General features: G+C 37.6%; 1 protein-coding gene across 1 annotated transcript in view; it reads left to right on the top strand.

Annotated features, from left to right (window-relative positions):
• Positions 1–15,615, top strand: part of LOC124158486 (receptor-type guanylate cyclase Gyc76C-like) — a 63,638-nt gene that overhangs the window by 22,037 nt on the left and 25,986 nt on the right. Inside the window, exons 8-10 of the mRNA XM_046533609.1 lie at positions 1,424–1,552; positions 5,612–5,741; positions 15,070–15,192. Of these exons, the coding sequence (XP_046389565.1) occupies positions 1,424–1,552; positions 5,612–5,741; positions 15,070–15,192 (382 nt within the window). The remainder of the gene's footprint in view (positions 1–1,423; positions 1,553–5,611; positions 5,742–15,069; positions 15,193–15,615) is intronic.

Raw genomic sequence — 15,615 nt, forward strand, 5'->3', positions numbered from 1 at the left:
TGTCGTGTCTTTAATAGACAGTTCACTGACCCTCGGCAGCGGTATTTTTGTTTTTAAATATGTTATGGCCGCATTAAGGCTGCATACCTACATGCTTCAACCGACATACTGACAGCCAAAAGCTGGCTTAGCTCGTATTATGCCTTAAAAAATATTTCTATGTGTTTTATGCTTCTAACGGCGCTCAAAATCTACATCCCGGCATTAAATCACTCTTCCATTCTCTAAAAATATTTAATTATGTATTAACAGTCAGTACTTTGCTTCCTGGCGAGCTCGAGCGTCGTACGTGTTGTCCATTCTGAGGTTTTATTGCCAATTCGCATGCATCGGGAAACAATGCATTTCATTCAGTCAGCTATATATTTCGTTTGCATGGTGCTGAAAGATAAATTCATTGCTGGTTAATAGTAAACATCATCAAATGAAGCCTTATAGATAAATGGAAGGGCAGGGGATAGCTGTGATCCTGGCCTAGGATCTCCTCAGCAGATGTATCGCGGGTAGTCGTCGCAAGGGAAAAATTTAGGGGTGGGGTGAGCTGAAGTCCTCAAAGCCCCAATGGCGGATACAGATTTTATTTCGGGGGGTACGAGCCCCTCCCTTGCGGGTCCACCCGTATTGACAATCATTGCAGAACCACAATTGCAACTTTTTTTATATCATAAAATTGCATTGTCTTATATATGCATCTAGCGATTTGATCGTTGGATTATTCTTCCTCATAGAATAATCCTCTAAAATCGCTGGCAAAGCATTGGTTTTCCTGGTTTCGCTAGTGGTAGGACCCGCCCGCTTTTGTGACGGTGCGGGATTCCTCGTCCCATCCCTTCCTTCCATATCCCGTCCTAGGAGACGTCGTCGGGCTCCTATCGCGGCGGCGCCTCCTTCCTTTTTCCTTCCTGTCCTCCCTCTTCTGTGGTGCAGAGGTGATAAGCTTATAGCTTCAGACTTCGGCCCAGGAGAGTAACACCGCGAGCCCGCCCCAGGGGTTCGAATCCATTGTCTTATTTATGTGTATAATAACTTCAATTAAAATTTTCTTTTACTCTGCCTGTGACTTGATTATTTTTTATTACGATAAAAGTAAAGGCAACTCAAGATTTCTTTTGCGCCCCCCCCCCCTCCACCCTCTTGAGTGTTTTTTATATCCACTACTACTGCAAAGCCCCCCCCCCTCAAATGCTTACGTACCTGTATAGAGAAGTGGTTGATGAATAGGTGCGTTCTATTGAAATTGATTATCCAATGCAAACCAAATTTTTAATCTGTAATTTCATTGCATTTGGTGATAATTTTGTAATTTTCCTCTTGAAGCTGCGAGAAAAACTACATAGCTATATTTTAGCGCGATAAACTACTAGTATTATCTTTGTTTTATTACGCAATGTCAAAACTGATGAATTTTTTCTTACTGTTTCAGGAGGAAGGAGATATACTCGAACAAACCTCGCGTGCCTGATGCCGCATTAGCTGAAAGCTACTTCACTGAAACGTCGCAGTATTTGGGGGAGATACAACGCTATCAAGACCTACTTCGTGTATTAATCAGGTGATAATAAATTATTACTTATATTTTAGGTTCGTTCACGAATAGTGGAGGATGCACCGCAATGTATGTAAAGGTCAAAAAATGACGTATACATTATTCAAACATTCTTGCTTCGGAGCTCAATCTCCGGTCAAACTCGGGTTCTTCCGGTCAAAGTCTCGGGTCAAACTGGTATATATTAAAGGCTAAAAACGGCAGGCATATAGTGTGAATCTTCGCCAAGAGATGGAACTACCATCGGGAGAACTTCAGCGCTGTAGAATAGTAATATAGTAACTACGTCCCGCTATCCACTATCCCCCAACCGTCAATCCCCCGCAGTCCACTACTCAAACGTTTCCCTCCCCACCGTAGCTCCACAGCAAGCCTCTTGCACCCCCGATAATTGCTCGCTCAGGTTTCATGTTACGAAGACCATAAACCCTTCGAAATAAAATATCAAGCTACACGATAACAAAAGAAACTTGTTCACTCCTCCACCTTTCTCGCCAACTGACCTTTTTCAGCCAACCGTCTTCAAAGCTCCCAGTTTCTCCATGAGTCACCTATTGGGCCCAAAAGTATCTAACCATGACTTTCGGAAAATGATGAGTTATCTTGGTTGGATTTAAATATGTGTTTTAAGCGCAAAATTCAAAAGAAAATGACACCAAACGTGTTGTATTTTTGACATTTTTTAAGCATTGAAAGCATGGAAGTAGTTTCCCGCGAAAAATTAAAAATGGAAGTGGAATGGGGAGTAGGAATGGATTGAACCCGGAGTTCTATAGCCGGAGAAAATTTCGCTGGAGTCGAGTAAAAGTTTCAAGTTACCTGAGAACAATAGTATGTGGTTCCGTTCGAATAGCTTCCCCCCTCTCCTCCTGCCCATCTCCCCTCTTTTCACGCCAACTGCCCTCCCGATTCCCAATTTTTTAAACGCCCTGATAGCATGAGTCACATTTGTACCGTGTTCTTCGGTGACAACCAATAACTTCTGCAATTATGTTTTACCTCCGTATGATTTTAAGAATAGGAATGCGCACCACAAATGAAAAAGATTGATTTCAAATATGACGCATTTCCGACATAATTCAACTTCGTTAATCATGGTTCCGTCACTTTTATTTATTTATTTATTTATCAACGAATCACGAGTTCGTAAATCAGACCGCACCAAAAAAGCGATGAAAAGTTTTCACTATAACAGCATAATTTTGCTTAAATTACCATAAAAGTATATAATTTCTACTGATATATTCAATCATGAAAGTATTAAGGATGACGCGCAATAATTAGAAAAAGTAGGTATGTGCACATATCGTTGTATTTTACACGATAGTGCAGATATAGTTGTGCGTCTCATATTTTCGATTTTCTTCCTTGTATGACAGTTAAGAAATTGACAGATGGCGAATTTTTATAAGATATTTTGACTCGATCTTGTAAAAATAAGACATTTTTTGGATTCAGTGCACAAAAATAAATGGTACTCCAACCACAGAACTTGAAAAACATCGCAGAACCGTAAAAATGCACGCCTGCGTTACTAGTATTGGACCCAAATAAGACGATTACAGACTGGAAACTCAATCTACACAAATCACTTAACTCGCACTATATCAATTTTTCACGAGGGAATACACTACCTCTCCTCACCCACCATGTCCAGTACTTCGTCGTCCGTCCATCTCTCGGTCTGCATCACCTTCTCCATTCCTATCCAGACCCACATCTCGAGCGCCTCCTGTCGTCTCTCATCCACCTTCCTTAGAGTCCATGTTTCCGAACCGTAAAGCCGTATTCTCTATCTCCAAACCGATCGGTGCGGCACCGATTCGTCGGGTGGGACGTCACACCGACTCCCGGCAAGCAGTGGTGCGATTCTGTACGAACCCGATCGGTGCGGCACCGACGTGAGGACGGGAGATCGTCGGTAGCCGTACCGACAGCAAAAAGGTGTCGGTACGGCCACCGACTAGTGGGTTTCATGAACTCCCCGGTGCGCATTGTACGTTTTATTTTATTTTTACCTCATCACCAAGTAAATAATGAGGTTTGTTGCAATGTTATCTTTTTTCTGTCCCTTCGAATAGGCCACTATAATTCACTGTGTCATCATCTATGTTGATTACCTTGACAGAAATATAAGATATTGGTTAATAAACATGAGGTTTGCCACCATGTAATGACTTTCTCTCATTTATGTCACCACTTTCACTCACTTGTAATAGGATTTATTTCACTCTATCATCATTTATTTGCTCCTTTGACATAAAAAAGATATGTTTGATTAAATATGAGTTTTGACGCAATGTTATCACTTTATCTCACTCTGAATAGGCAACTATTATTTCACTCAGTCATTATTTGGCGTTTCTCTCGACATAGAAATAAGATCTTTTTATTTAAATATGAAGTTTGCCGCAACGGTATCAGTTTCTTTCATTTGTAATAGGCAACTATATTTCATTTTATCGATAGCCATTGATTCCCTTGACGATAAAAGAAGATATTTGTTGTATTATGAGGTTTGCCGCAGAATTATCATTTTCTCTCACTTGGAATGCGCAACTTATACATATGTATTTCACCCAATCACAATTTATTTACTTCCTCGTCATTACACTTCTTTTAATTAGACCCAGCTCCATATTTTTATAACAATTTCCTTACTTGTTCCTCTAATATAACATTTACATTTGATTTTGAATCCTACGTTCACGTTCCATGGTATGTGATTTTCGTCTGCTACGGTGCCTTAACCTTCCGTTGATAACACTTAGACGGAACTTACTTTATGACAACTATATTACCAAATCATGAATAAATAGCAATATACGTATTCAATATGTAAAAAAAAGAAACTACGATCTCTAGGATAGTTTCAATAAATCATTCCAGCAACAACAATCTCCATCACATACAAACTATATTGTGATGGAAACCGATCGGTGCGGTACCGACGAAATACAGAATACGGCCCCTGATCAGACTTTAGAGAGTTGATTCAGGCGTAATCTGGTGAAATTGCGACGTATTGTTGATCGAAACTTACTTGCAATTTTCAACCAACAGTTTTTTCACACGACCATTTTAAATATTTTTTTTTTATCGCCAAGTGAAAATACATACCTGATGATAATAAACGAAATGTATTGAAACCTGTCGTGTGAATGAAATTGTTTTTGGAAATTGCTTGCCTGTTTTATTCTAAAACCAAGGTTGGACTCTTCACTCGCCTTTTCTTAAAACTCTTGGTAAAGATCTTCTCATCAGCTCCTCCCTGTTCATGAACGCCTCTCTTGCTTGCCCCATTCTCCTGCTGATGTTCTCACTCCATTTTCTTCTGATGTGCTTCTCCCAATTGTTGCATTGTTCCTCTTAAGTGTGCTTAAGTGGAAGACCAGCTATTTTTATGTCACATTTGCATTTGCAAAGGAGGCGTTCTTCAACAGGAAGGAGCTTCTGAGAGGATCGTTATGTAAGAGTTTAAAGAAAAGGTTAGGGAAGAGTTTGATCTGCAGTGTAGCGCTCTACGGTGCGAAATGTGGACTTTGAGGAAAGACGACGAGAGAAGATTTGGAGGCAGTCGAGATGTGGGTGTGGAGAAGAATGGAGAGGGTGCAATGGACGGAGAGGAAAAGGAACGACGAAGTGCTGGATATGGTTGGCGAGGAGTGGCAGCTTTTAGATGAGATACGGAGGAGACAGAAGGTATGGATGGAGTAAGTGCTTAGCCGAGGGGATGTTGAAAATGGTGCTAGAGGGTAGAATGTTAGGGAAACGAGGGAGGGGAAGGAAAAGAATAGGATTTTTACATAGATTGAAAGGGAGTAGGCCTTACAGAGAATTGAAGAAGGCAGTGCTGGAAGGAAAGGGAGGCTCCCAGGTCACTTTAGTACTCCATGGAAACTTACCGTAATCGGGAGAATACTGTAATAATAATAATTCCTTGCTCATGATGCTCTCCTAACCACATAACTTTGGTCTTCGTGTGATTGACTTTACAACTGTGGCAGGTGTATTTCGGATCATTGGTAAATTGCGTACCTAATTTGCTGCATGCCTTTGCCGCAGTGAGCAGATGGACGTGGACCTGAAGGCTGCCGAGCAGCAGCAAGCCGTGGCCGTCGCGTTGCTCGTCCTCGTTCTCGGAATATCTCCGGTCATCATTTTCTTAGTGCGGAACGCTACACAAACCATTCAGGTAAGAATTTATCAATATTTTCATCTCTTGTGCAAAGCATGATTGTGTCCTGACTGATTGACTGAATCCGCCCACAGCCAAAAACTACTCAAAATCGAGCCATGAAATTTTCATGATATATTTCTGGTCTCCTTTAGAACGCGCATGAAGCCTGAATCACACGATCATTTTTTTCACGTGCCTTCCGAGCGATAGCTCCAACGATCGCTTCAATGATGGCGAAAAAATTACCGTTTCAAGCGATCATTATCCGCGATGGCTCCAGGGATGAAGAATTCCATCCCTCATTCCATCACTCGGTACCTCCCTTTTTCCGTCGCTTTTACCATCCCCGTAGCCGTCTTTCAGGAAATCAGAACACAAGGCTCCTATCAGCAATTTTAACGCCACGCTTGGCTTTTAATTGAACGTCAGTTGTAACTGCGGAAAATGACGGAAATAGCGATAGAAGAAGGGACGACGAAATGATCGTATAATTTAGAAAATGATGGGTCTAGCGGTCACTCTTTTGGTCCCTGGAAACCTATCACTGCAGTCATCAATCTGAAGGGTGGAAAAAGTGGCCGTGTGATTTTAGTCTTAAGAAAGGAATATTGCGAGAAATAGTTCGTTTATTGTCTATATACGATTAATATTAACTTTATGAGCCCATAAGAAAAGCATCGATTTCGGTGCAGATCCATGTTTTTTTCCTCTTTCATATTAATTAGACTCGAAAAATTTGTCGAAATATGATATCATTGTGTGTAAAAGAGAATATTAATATTCCACTTAGTTATTTCGTTGAAATTTGCGTACTTTTCTTGGATTTTTGTTAAAATGTTTTTTTTAGAATTTATGGTAATCGATTGTAGAAACGAAATATACGTCTATTTCCGGTATTTTTTTAAATATAGGTTGTTGATGTTCCTGTCTTTTTTTCATCTTTAGATGATTATCGATTTCACCATTAACTTGTGGGATTTTTTACACGCTTTTATTTAACTCACTCTGTCTGTTTGTTTGTATGTTTAGTTCAAATGTTGCAATCGAAAATTCGACCACTTTCCGACTTCCAATCGATCTGAAACTTTACAGGAAGTCGTATTCCCGGTGACAATACAATATTTTACCACTTTAGAACATCTAAAGTGTGTATTTTGATCATTATAAACATATTAATTTTAAATATGGAATTTTCAACATGGCGGATTTTTTCGAAAAAATTGAAGCATTTCTGCTCAATTTTGAAGCATTGCTGCTCAAAGCCTCTCACATCACGTGCCAAACCTCACCTTCTCGCTGGTGGACCTGTTAACTAATAAATCAGTAACTAACGAGGTGGGCTTTTACAGTTAAACAAAACTTATGAAAGTGGTCAAGTATACGATTGCAAGATGTGAAGACTAAAAAGTAGAAAATAAATATGTACTTATTTTAAAAAAATTTTAAAAAATACGCTTTTATTTCGCTTGGAACGAGTAATTAAAAAAATATTTCAAAAAATGGACTAAAAAGTACAAAATAAATTTTTATATGAATAGTTCAAAGAACCTGGGTAATCCAGAATATTTTCACTAATAAATTTTTGAAATGATAATTCAAAGAACCTGGGTAATCTATAATGTTTTCACTAAAAATAAAAGCGTGGGGGCCTCACCATAACATATTACTCCATTACATAAAAATACTTCTCCACTAAATTTCTATTACATATTACCTAGAACACACCTGATGACACCATATGGTGATGCCCCCACGCTTTTATTTTTAGTGAAAATATTATAGATTACCCAGGTTCTTTGAATTATCATTTCAAAAATTTATTAGTGAAAATATTCTGGATTACCCAGGTTCTTTGAACTATTCATATAAAAATTTATTTTGTACTTTTTAGTCCATTTTTTGAAATATTTTTTTATTACTCGTTCCAAGCGAAATAAAAGCGTGTTTTTTTTAATTTTTTTAGTCATTGGATCGTATTTTTAATGAAAGAAGTCGCGAAAGCGTGATCCCTTTAATATCAATTGTTTTACAAGCATTATTCAATGGACTCTAGTTATGACCGAGCTGTTCTTATTAATTTATATATTTTTTAATTTATTTAATATTATTATTAATTGTAATTATAATTAATAATAATATTAATTCAATATAATTTTTAATTAATTTAAAGTATAATAATTAATTTATTCCTCACACGATACATCAAACTATCCAATCATACTGATTTTTATTTTAGAGGAAATTAAGTACTCCTTAAAAATAGGAATTTTAACTTTCATGTCTGGGGTTACCGACTCTTACATGTATAATAAAATATGTAGGTTCATAATTGCTTCACTAAAATATTAGCCCTGTACATAAGGTGATTATCTAATATCAAATTATGTAGAGTGTGATATACAAAATTCATGCTTCTAATCATCATAGATTTTTATATTCAAAACTTCAATATACATACATATTTTCTTCCAATGATTATAACTTTTTTCAAAATATTTCTCTATCCTGTATCACAAATAACAATTTTTAAATAATTTTAATAAGTATATCACCTCTATCAGCACTGATAATATGCAAACAAACTGTTACTGGAATAATCTCCGCCTTACGGGACTCCACTTCCGTTCAGCTTTTCTGCGCCGTATTTCGGTTTGCGCGCATTCACGGCGCACGCTTCCTCTCCCTTCCTTACGGAGGCCCTCGCGACGGCCGCCGCACAGTGGGCGGAAATCGGAAAAAGCCGGACAAAATTACAAAATGGCTTTTTTTGAGTTATAAACTTGAAACTTCGCAGGTATACTGAGAAATGATTGAAATTTATGGATATGGACTTCATTTGACATAGATCCTACCCGTTACTGAGATACAGAGGCTCAAACGTGAGCAAATTTCCATAAAAACGCCCGTCTTCTATTTTCTCTGAAAATCTTCCAAAGTAAGTGGATGGTGAAGTTATGGGTGGATTCTTGCGAAATATAAAACCACATAATCTGTTGGCATGGTGTTTTTTCTTTAATTTTCCGTAATCTTAAAGAATACCGTCCAGAAATTCTTACCGTGCAGTAACAAAATGGCGGATACTGTTTTTCGACAAAGTTTTACATTTAGGTAGAGTTTCAAATAGGTTTTCGGCAAGGTCGCGCGGAGTAACTTATATGAGAGCATTTGTTGAAGTTTTTTTAAGGTTTTTATGCTGTTTTCTTTGAAATAAGTTTGCGTCGCCGGAAATGACATTGATTTTTCGACCGCGCGGCAGGGTTCGTCTTCGCGCGTCGGGAGTTGGATTAGCCGCGACGCGGTAAGGTTATTGAAGCTGTATGGGTTTTAACGCTCACCATTCACCGTTTTTATGTTTTTCTTCAAGACACCGATTCTCAAATGGTCTATGGTGAAGACAGTGGAGGTTTTTCATGCGATGTAATGGCACGTTTCATCGAAGTTGATTTCGTTTTCTTTGGATACGATCGAAGACCATACTTCTATTAAAAGCGTTCAAACCTCGAAAAAGTGAGTTGTTTTCCTGGGACTCATACAAAAAGACCTACCAGAAAGATACCAGCTGAGACCCTTATACCTTCTTCACTCTCCGATCCCTGACCCTCAGGATTCTACTTCGAAAACGGTCGTTTTATGACACCGCGGAGTGGAGCCTTTGACCGTCTTAACGGGGGTATTTCCACGGGAACTTCTATCTTTTTTAAAATGTGTATCATACCCTCAGTTCTACTATATATCCATAAAATGTTTTCTTCTTGAGAAGAAGAGAATAATGTTCATAAATATGGCTAATAATACAGTGTTTAGTGGCTTAACATAACTACTAATCATGAAGCTAGGGCATAACATCTGATGGCAACTAAATAATCTAAATTTTATGGACGAAAATTATGGATCGCGTGACAATCTCATGTTCGACACCTACAGTAAGTACTTGAAAGTTGTTGAAGCAGATACGATGAAGATAGGGTAGTTTAGGTAGACAATTCATCGGAACTTCTAGCTTTTTTAAAACGTGTGTCATACCCTCAGTTCTACTTTGACTGTGGTATAGAAATGTTAAGTTCTCTTTAGTGCGCAGAATTTGTGAAAGTGACTTGAATTTGTTTGTGGAGCGTAGAGATTTCAAACTTCCAATTGCCTGTAAGTACGTTTTTGAATAAATCCCCGAAAATCTTTTTCAAAATAGTTATTTTAATTTATATTACTAATTTTTGCTGAAAAATTTCTTAGCATTCCTTTCCTAACTAAAATAAATTAAAGCTTAAATTATCAAATGACACTGTTTAAATTCCAATCGATACGACATATACAATATGTTGGAAGTAAGGAAATATAACTTTGTAGGGTTCACTGTTATTTAATTATGGGCACGACCTGGGTTTCGTAACTTGGTTACATCGTCAGGTTGACGATGACCTGACGATGTAACCAAGTTACGAAACCCGGGTCGTGCCCATAATTAAATAACAGTGAACCCTACAAAGTTATATTTCCTTACTTCCAACATATTGTATATGTCGTATCGATTGGAATTTAAACAGTGTCATTTGATAATTTAAGCTTTAATTTATTTTAGTTAGGAAAGGAATGCTAAGAAATTTTTCAGCAAAAATTAGTAATATAAATTAAAATAACTATTTTGAAAAAGATTTTCGAGGATTTATTCAAAAACGTACTTACAGGCAATTGGAAGTTTGAAATCTCTACGCTCCACAAACAAATTCAAGTCACTTTCACAAATTCTGCGCACTAAAGAGAACTTAACATTTCTATACCACAGTCAAAGTAGAACTGAGGGTATGACACACGTTTTAAAAAAGCTAGAAGTTCCGATGAATTGTCTACCTAAACTACCCTATCTTCATCGTATCTGCTTCAACAACTTTCAAGTACTTACTGTAGGTGTCGAACATGAGATTGTCACGCGATCCATAATTTTCGTCCATAAAATTTAGATTATTTAGTTGCCATCAGATGTTATGCCCTAGCTTCATGATTAGTAGTTATGTTAAGCCACTAAACACTGTATTATTAGCCATATTTATGAACATTATTCTCTTCTTCTCAAGAAGAAAACATTTTATGGATATATAGTAGAACTGAGGGTATGATACACATTTTAAAAAAGATAGAAGTTCCCGTGGAAATACCCCCGTTAAGACGGTCAAAGGCTCCACTCCGCGGTGTCATAAAACGACCGTTTTCGAAGTAGAATCCTGAGGGTCAGGGATCGGAGAGTGAAGAAGGTATAAGGGTCTCAGCTGGTATCTTTCTGGTAGGTCTTTTTGTATGAGTCCCAGGAAAACAACTCACTTTTTCGAGGTTTGAACGCTTTTAATAGAAGTATGGTCTTCGATCGTATCCAAAGAAAACGAAATCAACTTCGATGAAACGTGCCATTACATCGCATGAAAAACCTCCACTGTCTTCACCATAGACCATTTGAGAATCGGTGTCTTGAAGAAAAACATAAAAACGGTGAATGGTGAGCGTTAAAACCCATACAGCTTCAATAACCTTACCGCGTCGCGGCTAATCCAACTCCCGACGCGCGAAGACGAACCCTGCCGCGCGGTCGAAAAATCAATGTCATTTCCGGCGACGCAAACTTATTTCAAAGAAAACAGCATAAAAACCTTAAAAAAACTTCAACAAATGCTCTCATATAAGTTACTCCGCGCGACCTTGCCGAAAACCTATTTGAAACTCTACCTAAATGTAAAACTTTGTCGAAAAACAGTATCCGCCATTTTGTTACTGCACGGTAAGAATTTCTGGACGGTATTCTTTAAGATTACGGAAAATTAAAGAAAAAACACCATGCCAACAGATTATGTGGTTTTATATTTCGCAAGAATCCACCCATAACTTCACCATCCACTTACTTTGGAAGATTTTCAGAGAAAATAGAAGACGGGCGTTTTTATGGAAATTTGCTCACGTTTGAGCCTCTGTATCTCAGTAACGGGTAGGATCTATGTCAAATGAAGTCCATATCCATAAATTTCAATCATTTCTCAGTATACCTGCGAAGTTTCAAGTTTATAACTCAAAAAAAGCCATTTTGTAATTTTGTCCGGCTTTTTCCGATTTCCGCCCACTGTGCGCCGGCTCAATTCTCGGAAAAGCTTTTGCGCGCGTGCCACTGAAACATGACAACAGTTTCGCTGTTGCGTCGTCTCGGCTATCGTGGAGAGTATCGAGGAAACTAATTCGAGTTTAAAGGCCGTTTTACACGGGGCACGGAATTGCGCAGGTTAGAGCTGCATTTATTTCTAAAATGGCGTGGAATTGCGCGAATGCATGAACGAAATTAGAACAGGGGCTATTTTGCCGTCTCGCATCCACGCATTCTCGCATGTGTTCTAGCTATTCACCGCTTTACACGACGCAATTTTGATTGCGCCTTCGCACGTACGTCAGATTGCGCAATTCCGTGCACCGTGTAAAACAGCCTTAAGACCAGAGGTGTTTGCGACGTCAAACGAAAAAAACGCAATTTCCGTGAAGTTTTCATTTGAGGAATTCCCTTAAAATTCATGAAGGATATGCGCGGTCGCCCTTTCTTGGGTATTTTTCGTAACAATACGTTTATTATAGACCTTTATGTATGATTTCATGATATGTCACTCGCAGTTTTCTAAGTTAAATTTTCATTAATTTAAAGTATACCGGGACTAGCCGCAGTGATAACTTTTTTTTTAAGGTGTTAAATTTTTTCATTAAGTCAGAGCCAATTAAACTAAAACAGAAATTGGTCGTTAATTCGCGAAGACGAGAATAACGGTCAATTTTCAAATATCTATAAATTTAATACTAATGAAACTATAGCGTTGAAAACTTCTTTGTTCTTGAGTGGTTTCTTATTATTTTTAATGATTTGTAATGCTAAAAAAAAGAATTGGAAGCGTGATACGAATTTCACTATCGTATAAAAAGCAGAACATTGTGCCAATTTGACAATTTTTATTTAGTCATTGAAACTTCTATCAGGACAAAAATCAGCTCGATTTGAATATATGCTGCCGCATATATTTATATCGATTATATAACGGTAGATATATGCGAGTGACTAAATATTTTTATCCATTTATGGGTTGACTCTAAATTTTATTTTTGGAATGGTGAGATAGATATTTCTATATTATGGAATATTAGTATCGGCTGATACTACTAAGAATATATTTGGTAAAAATAATTCATATTTTTTTAAACATTGAAAGGTAACAACAGTAGGAAATGGCATTAAAGCAATATGTTGATATTAATTTTCCTTGAATTTCAAATGAGTGACCACTGGCTTTTCGACAATTTGGTGGAGAAATAGACCGGAGATGTTTCATGGCACGTTTTTTGACGAAAATGTGAAAAATGAGAATGCACATAAATCGCGCAGAGCATTGCCGCAAAACGGTCCAGAATTTTTAGTTTGTGATGAATATACTCATAGGCAGAAATATTAATCGAAATCTGAGACCTTAAGGGTCAAACCTTTAGTGATCTGAGGTGTGATGAGGTTAGGAGGGCGCTTAATGTCTTCCTGTTTGTCGTATATTTTTACTGCTTTTGTTTGTCATTTTTTTACGGTGGCTGCTTTTACATTTCAATTAACATGTTAGTGTTTCAGACACTAGCCTTTTGAATGTGATACCTATTCCTTTTTACGATTAGGTAGCATATTTATTTTTCTTCCTATTTAACCTCATATTCATAGGTTTAGTTTGAATATCCCTTGCTCATGGAAAATCTTCTTTTAACTGTCGTAGGTGTACAGCCCCTGTGCTCATATTTTACAGTAGTAGACACCCCACAAAACATGTTCACTCTTTTTTTAATTTTTGGAGTAACTCTCTTTAGAGCAGGGGTTCCCAAACTGGGGGGCGCGCCCCCCTGGGGGGCGTGACACCCAAATGAAATAAATAAAAAAATTACAAAAATAATTTCCTCAGATCTTTGACATAAAGTCTTCCTAAGTTTTCATAATTGTTTTTGTAAAGTTTCAATAAAGTTGTAAACTTTATCAAAGAAGGTTACAGTACTGGTTAAAGTACTTAAAAGTTTACCCCAGTGTTTCAGAGAAAGCTGTTCGGATGTACTTGCCTTTCTCAACAACATACATGTGCGAAAAAGCGTTTTCAACTCTTGTGGCGATCAAAACCAAGTACCGCAACAAACTTGATGTCGAAAGTGACCTACGCTGTGCTTTGTCTAAAACTCAACCCAGGATCTGTCAACTTATCAACATGCAAGCGCAACCATCTCACTAAATTACATTTTATGTTTTGTTTTTGTAAGTAGGTAGGCCTATTGTTTCACCTTCCTTAAATTGAAAATGTATCTGTATTACAATGTTAAATTTTGTATCAGTAATTATATTCGTTTTTCATGTAATACTTGTTTTAATTTTCATCATAGGTACAATTATTGAATCTTTCCATTCTGCGTTACCGCATTCAACAGTGAACAAAAAAATCTACCTACTCACCGTATCAAGTAGGCACATACTTGTACGAGTACAAGTAATTGCACAAGTAGGAGTTGGTATGACCGGCACCGTGGAAATAGGGTATTGCAAAATGGAAAGCTGATCTGTGTAGCGGGGGGGGGGCGTGGTACAAAATTTTGGGAATCTCTGCTTTAGAGACTCTAATTTTCACTTTTCATTTAATCGTGAAAAATAGATATTGTAATTTAAAAATCTGAAAGCGTGAAATACGTACTCCAGGAGTAATAATCTTTCGATCTTGGCAATAAAAAATAATAGGAAACCACCCTGATAATAAAGGATATTTATGTTTTTTCTCTTTGCGCTTGTCAAGAGGTGTGCCTACCCGGCAGGATGTACAACTGCAGAAGTTGTATGACGTGACTAACAAGCGGTAATGAGAAAATGACGCAAAGGACTCGTCGGATGCAATCGAGAGTAGCAATACGGGATTCTATAGCATGAGATAAACCTATGCACTAACTTTGGTGGAAATCCGTGCAACCGTATGGAAATGCATTTTGGACAGTCAAACAGACATCCTCTTTGATTTGAGTAAATATAGATGACCAAAAAAGCCAAATTAACCCTCAAAACTCCCATTTCTTATGTAAATGATCCAATAAAAGCAATTTTCACCAGTAAATGCTATTGAAGTCATTTCAGCTTAATGATGAGATGAGTCAAAGTGTTGGGGGTATTGCTTGATTGCTTGACGGTATAGCCATTTGTATACTTTAACCCCATCCATAAAAGTGTCGTATTTTTATTTATTTTGACATTTAATTCATTGTTCTCTGATAGTTAATTTTCTTTTTTCATATTCCTGGACGTACAATAATTGTTTAAAATGCGGAGGCCTTTGGCGAATCGCTGTATACTCGAACAATTGAGTTGAAAGCAGAGAAAAGGAAAAGCGATCGCCTTTTATTTCAAATGCTGCCTCCTGCAGTCGTCAAACAGCTGAAACAACAGAGGCAGGTGAGGTAGTAATTATTTTTTGAGCTACATTTTTGATATTTTATTTCATGGCCTCCATCTATCAGGTGAGCCTTTTATACTTACATTAAATGAAGTTGGAAGGGGCATAAATGTTATTTATGATTTCACGGTGATCTCTCTGTAATAAAATAATGTATACATATTTATGCTTGATACCTGAGGTCTCCAAACTTTTCAGCCTGAGGCCTGCATTAATGATCAACTACTATTCACATGAATTGCCATGGGAAAACATACCTCTGTTGAGGAAATGGAACCACAGACCTTGGCTTTCCACTTTGATTTTGGCTGAAGATCTAGCATTGTGAACCTTGGTGAATTGCCATCGGGAATCTAGGATCCTAAATAATGTAGTGGCCTTCGGGAAGTCTTCGGACACCACTGTTCTCGAAACCTATGGAA

The sequence above is a fragment of the Ischnura elegans genome, chromosome 5 (genome assembly GCF_921293095.1).
Source record: "Ischnura elegans chromosome 5, ioIscEleg1.1, whole genome shotgun sequence".
Lineage (NCBI taxonomy): Eukaryota > Metazoa > Arthropoda > Insecta > Odonata > Coenagrionidae > Ischnura > Ischnura elegans.